Source organism: Mus caroli, unplaced genomic scaffold (genome assembly GCF_978045245.1).
Source record: "Mus caroli unplaced genomic scaffold, Mus_caroli_1 scaffold_2, whole genome shotgun sequence".
Lineage (NCBI taxonomy): Eukaryota > Metazoa > Chordata > Mammalia > Rodentia > Muridae > Mus > Mus caroli.
In genome coordinates, this window is record NW_028227257.1 from 5802723 (window position 1) to 5815977 (window position 13255).

The 13255-nt window shown below is 47.7% G+C and overlaps 2 protein-coding genes across 13 annotated transcripts in view; one reads left to right on the forward strand and one right to left on the reverse strand.

The window, feature by feature from the left end:
• The window catches only part of Rab22a (RAB22A, member RAS oncogene family), a 42855-nt gene extending 41732 nt beyond the window's left edge, over positions 1 to 1123 (reverse strand). For both annotated transcript variants that reach the window (XR_002377447.3, XM_021157082.3), the window contains exon 1: positions 703 to 1123. Coding sequence is in view for 1 of the 2 variants with exons in the window: in XM_021157082.3 (XP_021012741.1) it covers positions 703 to 738 (36 nt within the window). In the remaining variant the exon portion in view is untranslated. The remainder of the gene's footprint in view (positions 1 to 702) is intronic.
• Positions 1124 to 1293: 170 nt separating this feature from the next.
• LOC110290525 (putative serine/threonine-protein phosphatase 4 regulatory subunit 1-like) overlaps positions 1294 to 13255 on the forward strand; it is a 76479-nt gene continuing 64517 nt past the window's right edge. For 5 of the 11 annotated variants that reach the window (XR_015045633.1, XR_015045637.1, XR_015045639.1 and 2 more), the window contains exon 1: positions 1470 to 1515. Coding sequence is in view for 1 of the 11 variants with exons in the window: in XM_029474535.1 (XP_029330395.1) it covers positions 1323 to 1329; positions 1471 to 1515 (52 nt within the window). In the remaining 10 variants the exon portion in view is untranslated. Of the gene's footprint in view, positions 1330 to 1469; positions 1516 to 9861; positions 10042 to 11457; positions 11662 to 13255 lie in introns of those variants that run through there. The other 6 variants (XR_015045632.1, XM_029474535.1, XR_015045630.1 and 3 more) reach the window with 5 other exon arrangements.

The window sequence follows — 13255 nt, forward strand, 5'->3', positions numbered from 1 at the left end:
CTGTGTGAAAGGTGACTGGACTCACTGGCCTTTTACCATATACCAGTAAAACTAATGCGCTCCCAAGTTGGGGAGTAATCGGGATGAACCCTAGCCCCACCCTGCTGAGGGGCAAAAACCATGTAGTTATTGCAATTTTTTTTTTCAGTCATTAAAACAGAAACTCAGGAAGGAGATCATTAGAAGGCTCTGAAAAGGCCAAACTACTGTGAGAGGACCGGAAGCTGTACCTTCAAAGTCCTGGAGGTTTCCTGGTAACGAACTCCTCCCTGTTCTAGAGAAGAGCGGACTTTATTGGAAAGTAACTCTTGCAGAAGTGTCAAAGACGTCCCAAAAGTTCAAAACCATCCCACATTGGGGAAAGGAGGCCAAGTGTGCGCATAAAACCCAAAGCCCTGCTGGGGAGGGTTAACTTTCAGAAACTTGGCTAACTTTAAAGGTGTCCCTCGCAAAGTTGGAAAGAAACTACCTGTGGGCTACTTCACTGTGGGATGGAAAGAGGGCGTCGCTCCGGGGCGCCGCGGGCCACCCTGACATCTGGGGGCCTTGGGTGGGGCACAGCCTGCTGGGTCCCGCCGCCCTAAGGGGTCTGTGGGGGGCTGCGCCCCGCGCTGAGCGTAAAGGGGTGCAAGGGGCCCTGGAGGGCCGGGGCCCGCCCACCCGGCCTCCGCGACCCTCCGGACCCGGCCCGTCGCAACTTACCCCGAGCAGGCACACTTTAAGTTCCCTCAGCGCCATGGCCCGGGAACCAGGGGTGCGGGCCCGCCGCCGCCCTAAGTTGAGGAGGGAGAGGCCCGGCCCAGCACCAGCATCCCCCGGCGCCGCCGCCTCACCGCCAAGTCCCGGACGAGCACTCCGGGCGGCCGTGCGTCCGCCGCCGTCCTCCGGTCCGGCCGACCCGTCACTTGTCCCGCGGAGTCACCTCAACAGCCGGGACACCGCCTTGGCCTCCCGGGCGCTACCGCCGCCGCCATCTTGGGACGCCAGCTGGGTCACCTGACCTCCCCGCCCACTTCGGCAGCCACCTTCTCCGCGAGGGCGGGGCGGCCGGCTCGCAGCTCACAGGCGGGTGGGCGGAGCACCAAGGGGCGGAGCCTCAGCGTCGCCCCACCCTCCAGCTCCGCCTCAGCCCCATCTTCTCTAAGGAGTGGGCGGGGCGGGGTGGGGCGTAATCTTGGAGCTACCACGCCTCTAGCTCCACCTTCCACCCGTCCCAAGATGGCGGGTGAGTGCGGCCAGGCTGGTGGGCGGAGCGCGAGGGATGGGCGTGGCCTCTGGGCTCGCCTCCCCGCCTCCAGCCCCGCCCTCTGGCACATCCTAAGATGGCGGGTGAGTGGGTCTAGGCTCCGGGGTCTCCGGCGGCTCCCCTTCCCCTCCCCGAGAACCCCCCTCGTCCCACCTCCGCGCGAGCCCCGGACTCGCCGCCCGCGCAGCCCCGTGTAGCTCCTTGTGTGTCTTTTGATTTTTCAGAGATCCCACTCTACTTTGTGGACTTGCAGGATGACTTAGAGGACTGTAAGTAACAGTTGGGGCGCCCCGCCCCTCCTTGGGTCCCTTCCAGAGGACTGTGGGGTGCACTTAGACGGGACAGGAGCCTCAGGTCGAGCCTATCTCGAGCCCGCTTCTTCAGGTGGCCTTCCCTCCCGGGCTAGGACTTGGGTCTGTTGGAAACTTTGTCTTCCTGTCACTGTCTCCTCTGGCTGCGCTAGGAGCTGTGAGAGGGAAAGCCTGTCCCAACCTGGGAGGAACCTCCTTGGGTTCCTAGTTAGGGCTTGGGAGTGCCGCCCTACTTGTGGGCCTGGCCAGCTCCATGTCTTCATGGAGCCCACTGCTTTCCATGTTTTGAGTGGGTCTCTTCCACTTGACCCTTCTCAGCCTCCACTTCTTTCTTCTCTGGAATTATTTTAAGAGACAGTTAGTTGGGAGAGATGCCACCTTCGAAGTGCAAGTTCCAATTTGTGGCTAATGGACAAATGAAGCTTTGGCTTTTCTATCCAATATAGTTTTTCAGCGCCTACCTCTACTTGCTCGGGCCATTTGTTGGGCTTATGAATTTACAAAAAAAAAAAAAAAAAAACCAAACAAACCCAGGGAGGCTTGCTGGTGGTTGAGGCCAAATCACCTCAGATGACACAAATCACCACAGTCAACTGGGGCTTCCTGAGTCCCAGCCGTAGGAGTTACTCCTGTCCCCTTCCCTTCCCTACCTGACAGGAGTTGATGTTGACTGAGAATGTTTGGTAGACCATTGCGGTGTTGAGCACATTTTATCCCTGAGTGTGTGTGTGTGTGTGTCAATTCTATTAATGTAGCGTGACACTTGGAGAGAAAATAAAAGTGAGTGGTGAAGAGGCCTGGCCATTGAGTCAGCCCTCAGGTGCAGTCCTGGATCACTCCAGTTGCAGTGGGATCTGGGGCAGGTCACCATACCGCTTAGAGCCTCATTGGTTGTTTCCTCTGCAAAACCAACAGAATAGCATCCTACCTCCTAAGTCTTTTATGGATTCGAGGCCAGCCTGGTCTGCAGAATGAGTTCCAGGCTGGCCAGAGCTGCATAATGAGGGATTTTGTAAAGATTAAACCATCAAAGAAGGTGACATGAGTCCTTGTGCATAGTAAACACTCAGTAAATGTTGGCTGCTACCCTGGGAAGTGTGTGGGATTAGCCTGTCTTCCAGAGAAGGCTGAGAATTGGAGCGGTCAGTGTCTCATCTAGTGAGTGTGCCATGGATGTTAAAGAAGACAAGTTGGTTCCTTCTGACTCTGTTCTCTGTGTTTTACTGTGCACACTGACCTTACAAATGCTCTTCACCCAGTAGCTGGGGCGGGCCTGCACTTTAGGGGATACCTAATCTGTCTTCTCCTTGGGCAGTTTATCTAAGCCTCTGGGTTCTCAACCTTCCTAATGCTGTGATTCTTTAGTACAGTTCCCCCTGTTGTGAAGGCCTCCATCCATAAAATGATTTTTGTTGCTACTTCATAGCTGTGCTTTCTGCTACTGTTGTGAATCGTCATGTAAATATCCGGTATGGAGGTTTTCTGACAAGCGACCTTGGGCAAGGGTCGTTTGACCCACAAAGGGGTTATGACCCACTCCACTCGCTGAGAGCTGCTGAAAAGGGCTTGCTGCTTCTTGGTGTAGGTCAGGTTCCTGTGGGCATGATTCAGGTCATCCTTTTAAAAACGACAAGTCCTGAACGGCCTAGGTAAAAATTAATATTGTTAGAGTTGCATTACTGATAGCAGGAATGGATTCTGAGGCTTGTCTGATTTACCTCAAGATTCTTGATTAAGTTTGGCTAATCTCAAGATGAAGGCATGATGAGGGGGTGCCTTGCTTCCAAATCATTCAGGGTCTCCAAGCCAAAGCAGCACAGAAAAGATGGGATTTTCTAGGACTGGCTTGTTGAAGTGATCTGAATTCTCTTGAGAGTGTCCATAGGGGACATCTCTTTCTCTAGTTTTCAAGTGGAGTTGCGCAGTGGGGGAGCAGGGCACTTCAGAGTCTGCCTGAGGGTTTCCAATGTTGGGGTTTGCTTGTAGCGTGGAGAGGCTGCCGGTTGATAAGATCTGTTCATCCAGTTAGCATTTAAATGTATTTAAATGTATACCAGGGACGGATGAATGGGAAATGAGAGGGCTCTGTGGCACATATAAAAAGACCTAAGAGACCAATCAAGAACACACAGTATGTGGTCATATTTGGATCCTCGCTTGAACAGAACCACTGTGAAAAGAAAAAGCATTGAAGTGAGATTGGGTATTAGGTAATATTAAGAATTGCTATTTATTTTTTCAGCAGTGATAATGGTATCATGTTTTTCTTCAAAGGAAGAGCCCTGACAGCAATAAGCATTCATGAGTGAAATGACTTGGTGTGTGAAATCAGCTTTCAAACTCCATAACAAATAGTAAACAAGACGCTGGGAGGAGGGATCTAGCAGTACCATGGCAGGATGCTGAGGCTTGGAGAAGCTAATAGCTGGGGGCTAGCCTTTCATTTCTCCATACTTGAAATTTCCCACAGTAAAAGGTTTTTAAAAATGAGATGAGAGTGTCACAAATGATCAGACATTTGCAGGAGGAGTTGGAAAGCTGGATTTCAATTCTGAATATGCTGTGAGTATTGTAAGCTGCATTTAGCTTCAAAAGACCCTTGTGTAAAATATATCAGTGCTCAGGAGACTGCATTTCTTTTCAGATGTTTAGTTTTCAAGAGGTAGCAGTGAAGGAAGTTGGGAGAGGGCATATTTCTATTTTTGAGGAAAGCAAGGTGCCAATAAATGAGGTCTGGATCTTTGGTGAAAATAGTATTAGCTCAGCCCGTGGAATATAGATAAGAGTCTTTGAATCCGAATGCTGGAGGGAGTGGTGGTTGTTCAGTCCTGAGTGAAAGACTTCTTCCAGAGCAAAGCACACTATATCTCACCTACACACTGTGGCTCTTCTTTGCAGAGACTGCAACCCTGCTGGACCCCATTGCAGGCAGCAGGCTAACTTGAGCCACGGATGCAGGTGCTGAGGTTTTTCTGTGTACAATGTGAATTTGATCCAAATATTAGCACCTGTTTCTTACTAAACTCTCCCTGCCAAGTGAAATAATTGAAGAGCTAGTTGAGGAGTCTAATACTTGAGCCAAACTCAGACAGTTGACCAGCCTTTAAATTAGAAATTGACCAATATTTATTTACCCATGAAGGACCAAATAGTAAAAATTTTTGGCTTTTCAGATAGAAGGTATGTGGCACAGATGTAGGCTCCAATGTTGTATACTAGACCAACCATAAACTACACACACACACACACACACACACACACACGTGGCCCCATACCCTATAAACTTTGCAGTCTCTGCAAAGAAGAGCCACAGTGTGTAGGTGAGATATAGTGTGCTTTGCTCTGGAAGAAGTCTTTCACTCAGGATTGAACAACCACCACTCCCTCCAGTACGTACCCTAGAAGGAGCTGTAAACCACAAAGAAATACAATACACATACACCCCAATCATATACTACAAACCATGCAGCTGCAAACCACACCCCCACCCAAAACCCTCACATGTATACTCACACACACACACACACATCATAAACCACACATATCACCAACCACACAAAACATACCCATAAACCCATAAACTTCACACACCCCATATATGTATGTGTGTATACATATATATATATATATATATATATATATATATATATGTGTGTGTGTGTGTGTGTGTGTGTATATGTATACACAGACACATACAACCATATACCATACAAACACACCCATAAGCCTCACATACACATATACACATACCATAAACTGTACATACCACCAACCATACAAAACACACCCACAAGCTTCAGACACCATATAGGTATACACACACATATACACACACATATACACATCATAATTCATATAAGCACACCCATAAACCACACCCATACACACACACACCATAGACCACAAACGTGCATGCACATGTACATCCATGTGGGCCTGGATGTTTGCTGGTGAGGCTTTAGCAACACGAGGAAGGACTGAACTTGGCTCAGGGCAAGTGTTTTGTTGATGTCTCCATAAAATGAAACCGTCAGTGTTGGAGCTGTGCAATCGTGGCTTGTGGCTAAGCTGGACCCACCTGTTGGGGTGTCTTTCCTGCTGGGTTTAGTGAGCAGAATATTGTTTGAAGACCACTGCTTGGCTGAACAACCCTTGACAAGTTACTCACACTTGACGTCTGGTCTCCTGTGGCTGCTGGGGATGCAGACATGCATTCTTTCCTCTGGGTGGATGAGCAGGGCAGCAAGTCCAGAGTGGCTCCCGTACAGCCTGATGCAGTCTCCTTCCACTCGGGCTCCTAGGAGGCAGATAGACAATGTCAGGAGGCCCTGGAGATTGGAAAGAAAATGTCTTCAGAGGTGTTCTTCATCATGAAATGAAAGTCAAGCCATTTCACAGAGAAACTTTAATAAAATTTTTATTTATTTATTTATTTATTTATTTATTTATTTATTTTTGGTTTTTCGAGACAGGGTTTCTCTGTATAGCCCTGGCTGGCCTGGAACTCACTTTGTAGACCAGGCTGGCCTTGAACTCAGAAATCCACCTGCCTCTGCCTCCCGAGTGCTAGGATTAAAGGCGTGCGCCACGATGCCCGGCCTAATAAAATTTTTAAACAGAATGTTTGCAAGATAATCTAATTAAAAAGAAAGCTGTTGAGGTCTGTAGGCTGGCTCAATAGTTAGAATATTTATTTTTACAGAGGACATAGGTTCAAGACTCAGCATCTGCATGGTGGTCCACAGCAGTCTGGAATTCTAGCCCCCCTGGGGACCCAACATCCTCTTTTAAGGTCCACAGGTACCAGGCATACACATGGTACATATATGTACATGCAGACAAAACACTCATACAAATAAATAATAAAATCTTAATAAAATAGTAATAATAATAATAATATTGCTCCCCTCCTGATACTAAGGATGGAACCTAGGGGTCCCTCTGCATGCTATGTGTGTGCTCTGTCACTGAGTCACACCCCACTATCTTGTTTACTTTTGAGTTTTGCAACAGGGCTTCCCTGAGTTACCCAAAAAAGTCTTAAATGTGCTCTCTAGGCTTTGAACTTGCAATCTTCCTGCCTCCGCCTTTGGAGTAGCTGTAGTTATTGGCCTGTACCACCAGGCTTGGCTTACAAAGTGGTTTTGCCATTCAAAATGCCAGTTGATCTTAACCCTAATGGGGAAGCTATAGAAGGTGGCATGCAGCTGACCTCCTCGTCTGGATAGTCATTCTTGCTTGTAACAGATGTTTCACTGGCTTCTCCAGCATGCCTGGTCTAGACCTTCAGAGGTTCTGGGGAGGGAAGCAGAAGAGACCCTTGCTCCAAGATGTCCTTAGCCCACTAAGTGGCAGACAGTGGGGATAGTGCAGAATCACTGCGTTTCAGCTCAGGTGACAGAGTGATCCAAGAGCACGGGAGGGGCATCATGACTACTGTGGTTCACTCTGCTACAGGGAAAGGGAGGTGACACTGGAGTTGAGTCAGGCTGAGGGAGGCAAGAGGCTATCTGGAAAGCGTGTGGTAAGACAGTTTCCAGATGGCCTCCTTTGTACTTGATCTGATGACAGTGTGGGAGAGCTGGAAATGGGGTGTGGAGAAGAATGGCAGGGTGACACTGGGAAAAAGGGCTGGAGGCTGCAGGAGAAGAATCTACATCCCGACCAGTCGGGTTTGGGTCTAAGGAGATACCAGTAGAAGGCTCTGGAGGCTTTGCCTGAGCTTCTGCATGGGCGGCTCAGTCACCCAGGCAGTGGTGTAAAGCCACCACTTATTTTTGTGTATCTGTTTCTTTTTAGCTGCATATCTGTGCTTGTATGTAGGTATATGCATGTGAGAACAGTGCTCACGGAGGCCAGAGGCATCAGATTCCCTTGAGCTGTGAGCTGCCCGGAGTAATTGCTGAGAGCTAAGCTCTGTTCCTCTGAAGGGACAGTATGTGCTCTGAAGTGCTAACTCTGCTCTCCAGCTCCAAGCTGCCATTTCCTTAGGACTAATGATGTGAAGCTCTGTTGTGAGTGTTTCTAGCGGTTTAATTATTTACAGGGCTGGTAAGATGGCTTGGATAAAGGCTCTTGTTGCCAACCCTGCTGACCTCAGTTTGGTGTCTAGGACTTCCACAGAGCCGAAGGAGAGACAATCTACAAATTATCCTCTGACCTCTACACTTGCTCCACAGTGCTTTTGCAGCCTTAACAAACATACAATAAATAACAATAAATAAGATACAACTCCACTAGGACTGGCAGAAATTTTGTTAAACAAAACTATGTACAAGTTCTGTAAGAGGTTTTTTTTTTACCAATGTTGTTGTTGAGCATAGCTGACAAGGGGTGAAGAGAGGTTAAAAAAGTTGTTCAAAATAGTTCATACAATCTAGTGAATGGTACCAGGGGGCCCCGGTGCAGTTTGTTCCATCCACTAACCATCGGAGACATCATCCATTCATCAGACCTTTACTACAAGTACATTAAGTCTTAGGTACTATAGTTGGCGTGGTAGACCCAGCACTGAGTGGGTCCAGTGACAGAGACCAGTGTGCAGCAGGTTAATATGAACTAGTGTTATAGTTTCAGGTTGTGGGAGATGCTGTGAGGTCAGACAGAATGTGGGCCAGAGGGCCAGGACAGCCAGGTGTGGAGGCTTGTATGTATACTCGAGGCTGAGGCAGGAGAATCCCAAGTTCTAGTCCAGTTGAGACTTCAGAGTGACACTCTCAAAAAGGAGAAACAAGCAGGCAAAACAGAAAGCCAGTGCCAGGCAGTGGCTGGAGCCTGGGGGCCTGTTTGTGTCAAGGGGCCAGAGAAAACTTCTCTGGAGCTTTGTGGCTGGCTCTTGAGTCCAGACTGCAGTGTAGGTGGGCATTTTCATGTGAAGAGCCCAAGAAATAGTTCATAAGTGGCCCCTCAAAATCAAGGGCCAGCAGAATGTATGTCTGGCACCCAATGAGTGATGAACATAGGCTAGGTCAGGGGAGTGGGTACAGCCACGTCACATGTCCTCCAGCCCCCTGCAAAGGGACGTGTTTGCTTTCTATGTAGGAAGTTGTGCTGAACTACTGGGGAGCTTGAACCACGGTATTGAGTGGAGCTCAACAGTTCTGTCAGGAGTGTGAGTAGACCTGCAAACCAGAGAGAGGGTAGGTACCGTGTGCTCTCAGGCTCCCTAGAAAGGACATGGGTGTGACATAGGGGATGAGGCTCGGAGTGATTGCCAGTGGTCAGAAAAGAGCGACCCCACAGGTAGGTCTCATGGGAAAGCCTGTTTGATCTCTGTTTACAGAGATAGATGTAGATAGGGCTAGATGCCCATTCTTCTTGACCTCCAACTCTGTACCACCCTCTGGCAACATTTGAAATGGGCATGGCCAGGTGGCTCCTTTGCTCATCAGAATGAGTTGTGTTGGTCTTGGGTTGCCATGGTCATGGAGTGAGTTGGGGCGGCATGGAAGGCAAAGTAGGTGAGCTGAGGCTCGCTGGTCAGTGGCCACCTACTGAGTGCTTATCAGGCAGCAGCTGGGCATTGGCTACGTTGGGGACTGGTTACTGCTATATGGACTGTGATGTGTATATGTGTGTACCTATATGGTATGTGAAGTTTATGGGTATGCTTTTTGTGGCTGGTGGATGAGTAGAGCAGCGAGTCTCAAAAATACCAAACCATCTCTGGGTGTCAGGAATTGGAAGGGGAAAGACAGAAAAGCAGGAGGAGCTAGGGTAGGATTGGGCTTGGTCTTATTTTTCTACTGAAAAATGTGAGAAGACATCATGACCAAGGCAACTTAATAAAGACTTTATTAGAGCTTACAGTTTCAGAGAGTTAGAGTCCATCACCGTCGTACAGGGAATGGGACTTCAGACACTCCAGCAGTAGCTGAGAGCGCATATCTTGGACTTTCAGCTCAAGACAAGCAGAGCTAACTGGGAATGGCTTTGGCTTTTGAAACCTCTAAGCCCACGTCCAGTGACACAACTTCTTCAGCAAGGCCCTATCTCCCTAATTCTTCCTAAACATTTCTACCAACTGGGGACCAAGTATTCAGATATATGAGCCGATGGAGCCATTCTCATTCAAACCACCACAGGCATCATGAGCCCTGAAGGCTCCAGTCTGTCCATAGAAGAGTTTGTTTCCGTCTGGGAGAAGTGTGACCCACTAGCAGATTGTCCAAAGAGAAGCAACTCATGTTGGGTCAGAACTTCTTGGTACTTTGGAATAGTTTTAACAGGAAGAAGATAGAAACCTCCCCGCTCCAGAGGCTGCTGCCATCTTTAGGTTCTTTCCATCTTTTTAAATGTGTCTCAAGTCTGACTAGTGAATTCATTGCATCTTTAAATAACTGTGCTCTATTTATCAGTACTGTGTCAATGATGAATCACCTTCTCCAGGTTTGCCCCTAGCCCGTGGGTCTGCAGACAAGTTGAGATGTGTCACACCAAAGTGAGGCGTAGGAATTGCTTAGATGCCGTGGTCTCACCAATCAGGTAACCCGAGCAAATGTTCTCCATTGACCTGTCAGTGTAAAAGTCACAGCCATCAATCAGGACAGGGTTTGGAAGCTGTGATTAAAGTCACAAATCAAAGCGGAATGCCCATGCTTGCGTGGTAGAGAAAGGATATCTGCTTGTGAATTCAGTTGGGCTCTTGAGCCAGCCCAGTGCATGGTGCTAGGCATAACCATCAGTGGCCCTCAGAGATTTGCTGTGTAAAGCATTGTGTGTCCAATCGCTCTGCTCTCTGAGAGCTTATAAGCCAGCCTGTGGGGTCCTGTTGGAGAATGACAGTGATCCAGACAAATTTTTTTCACACAACTTGCCTTTGAAGTTCAGTTAAATCAACAGGGGCCCAAACAAGCCAGTGACAAGTCAGAAGGGTTTTTTTGAGATTTGGCAGGTCTGGTCTAGCTAGTAGAGACAGTTACCATTTAGGGTTTTGTGTTCTTCCTTGGAACTTTTTAGAGCACGAGCCCCTCTGAGCAGCAGGATGGGGAGTGGCTGTGCCAGTCTCCCCGAGGTCCCACAGGGCTCTTAGAAACTTAGTTATTGTTCGTAGAGAGACTTGTGAACCCCTCTCACGTGTAATGATGGTTTCCTTAAGGTCTTCATTCATTGTACCCTCCTTTTTAAATTTTTTTTTTTTATTTTTAAGTGCAAAGTTTGTGACTAACATTAGCCACCTTGGCGTTTTTCTACTAATCTACTACTACTTTGAACTAGACCTAGACATGGTGGACCACGTCCATCATACTCTCTGCCCAGTGTCCCCTAGTGCCGTGTCAGAGACAGAATATTGGATGGTGTGGATAATTGGTCTGGCCCAGGGTGTCATAGCTCACACAGAGTTATGGTGACAGGATGACATGTTGAATGGAGAGTCGTAAATATTGGGACTGCTCCGAGAACGGATTCTTAATGAAAATGCTTGCTGGGATGGACGTGCTGGGACATTCTGCCTGCAGCCTCAGCCCTGCTCACGTCTGAACCAATAAAGGAACCTCATTGGCTATGTTTTATTGTGTTTATTTTTCCTCACCTTTCCACTTAAAACAAATTATACTGTGGCTACTCAGTCAGGGGCTGGTAGCTTCCTGTGAAACTTCCTGCACCCCTGGACCAGAGAAATGACTGTCTTGCCTCTGCTGTGCTCCTGCTGTTTCTGCAACATCCTTATCTCACCTCTTGGTTGTGTGTGTCACTTCCCTTGGCCCTTCCCCTAGTGGACTGAATGCTCAGTCCCCAGGAGTCTCTGCATCTCGGGCCTCCAGGGCTCTGCTGAGTTCTGGTGACTGGATGGAGATGGTTTTCACAGTACATTTGCTGTCTACAGACCTGAGTTCATACTAACCTTTTCACACTTTTCTTCTGTAAAATAACCTGATGAGTTCCTTTTCTTTCTTTTAGATTGGATGTGCTGTCCTTTAGCCCTGCGAAGCACATTTCTCATGGTGCTTAGGCTTAGGCCTTTGCTCTGTATAGCCTGCCGCTGTAAGAAGCCGATGTCTCACGAGGGGAGGGGCCGTGACTTCTACACAGGCCCCCAGGGTTGGACGAATGGACTCACTGGAGCCTCCTGTCCCATCTGTTCTACAATCCACCTGTTGAATGGTGAAGGCATTGACAATAGTTATTTGGTTTTCTTAAGACAAATGTTGAGCAACTAGTTTAGCGTTGTAAAGGATAATTCGTGTTTTCTGGGTTCTAGGGTCTTGGTTTGTATTTTTTTTTAATTTAAATCATTAAATAGTTTTGGTTTTTGTTTTGTTTTGTAATTGCCTGTTTTTATTTTATTTTATTTTATTTTATGTGCATTGGTACTTTGCATGTATGTCTGTGTGAAGGTGTCAGATCCCCTGGAATTGGATTACAGACACGTGTGAGCTGCCATGTGGGTGCTGGGAATTGAACCTGAGTCCTTTGAGAGAGTAGTCAGTGCTCCTAGCCTCAGAGCCATCTCTCCAGCACCTAATTGCCTGGTTTTATGATCAGAGGAAAATAAATCTTGTAGAATAACAAGATGGATACAACCTCACAGATAAGATCTTGGTTTTGGTTGTGTCAGCTCAGAACTAAGTTGGCATGGCAGAATGGTAGAAGTGAGCTGTCTGTCTGAGCCACTGATGTGGAGGGCTGAGCTTGGAATTCTTTCCTGTAAGGCAAGTAATAGCCATAGCTGCTGACAGCAGGGACCTTGGGCACAGTTCAGTAGATACAGAACATGTATGGATGGATGTGTGTGTATGTGTGTATGTGTATATGTATGTATATCTGTGTGGATGTGTGAGTTTGTATATGTGTGTATGTGTAAATGTATATGTGTTTGTTAATGTATGAGTGTGTATGCATGACTCTGTGTGTGTGTATGTGTGTCTATGCATGTGTGTGTGTGTATGATGTGCACATGTATCCAGTACCATGCAGTGGACAGAGACTGGGTGCCAAGCACATGGGATTCTGGGAAGGAAAAGCTACCTGCAGACCACACTGACACTGCTGAGCTTGCGCCAGCTGCTCTTCCCTGCTCTGCCTTTTGTTGCAGAGCTAAATGCTGCCCCGTATGAACCTGGCCTTGGCAGTTCATTCTTGATGGCAAATGAACTAAAACATGATCAGTATTAGTTTATTTCCTGTTTTAATTGGGCCAGTTGATGTGAAGTTACTATTAGAAATTATTTTCTCCAGGAAGGCTTGTTTTTCTGCATTATATTAAGCTTTCATGAATGGAGCTGGTAACACTTATTCCCCAAATGAAAAACATACAATGAAAACAATCAAACAAGGAATTATTCATATACTACTTCCTATTTCATGCCTGACTTGAAGATCCTTGGTGTGTATGTGCAGCCTGGGCTTGGTTGCTCCCAGAAGAGTTGGCTGCCCCGATACCATCGTGTAGACCTTACCCCTTGTTCCTGTCGACAGTAGGCAGAAATGTAAATCCTAGAAAATCCTTTTAAGAGCCGACATCACTTCCCATGCTGCCTCCATTGCCAGGGGACACAGGCAACCAGCTCGGCAGGTTTTTACCATGCGCTCATTCATTCCGCACCTTTTATTGAGTGTCCGTGTGTGCCAGGCATATCAATGAGCTCATCAAAGCTTCGGACTCTGGGGGTGAGGGAGGTGGAAGGGACACAGCTGATGAACAGCAAACATGCATTTCCCTTCTGAAGGTGAGGAGTTTGCTGGAAAAATAGAAAAA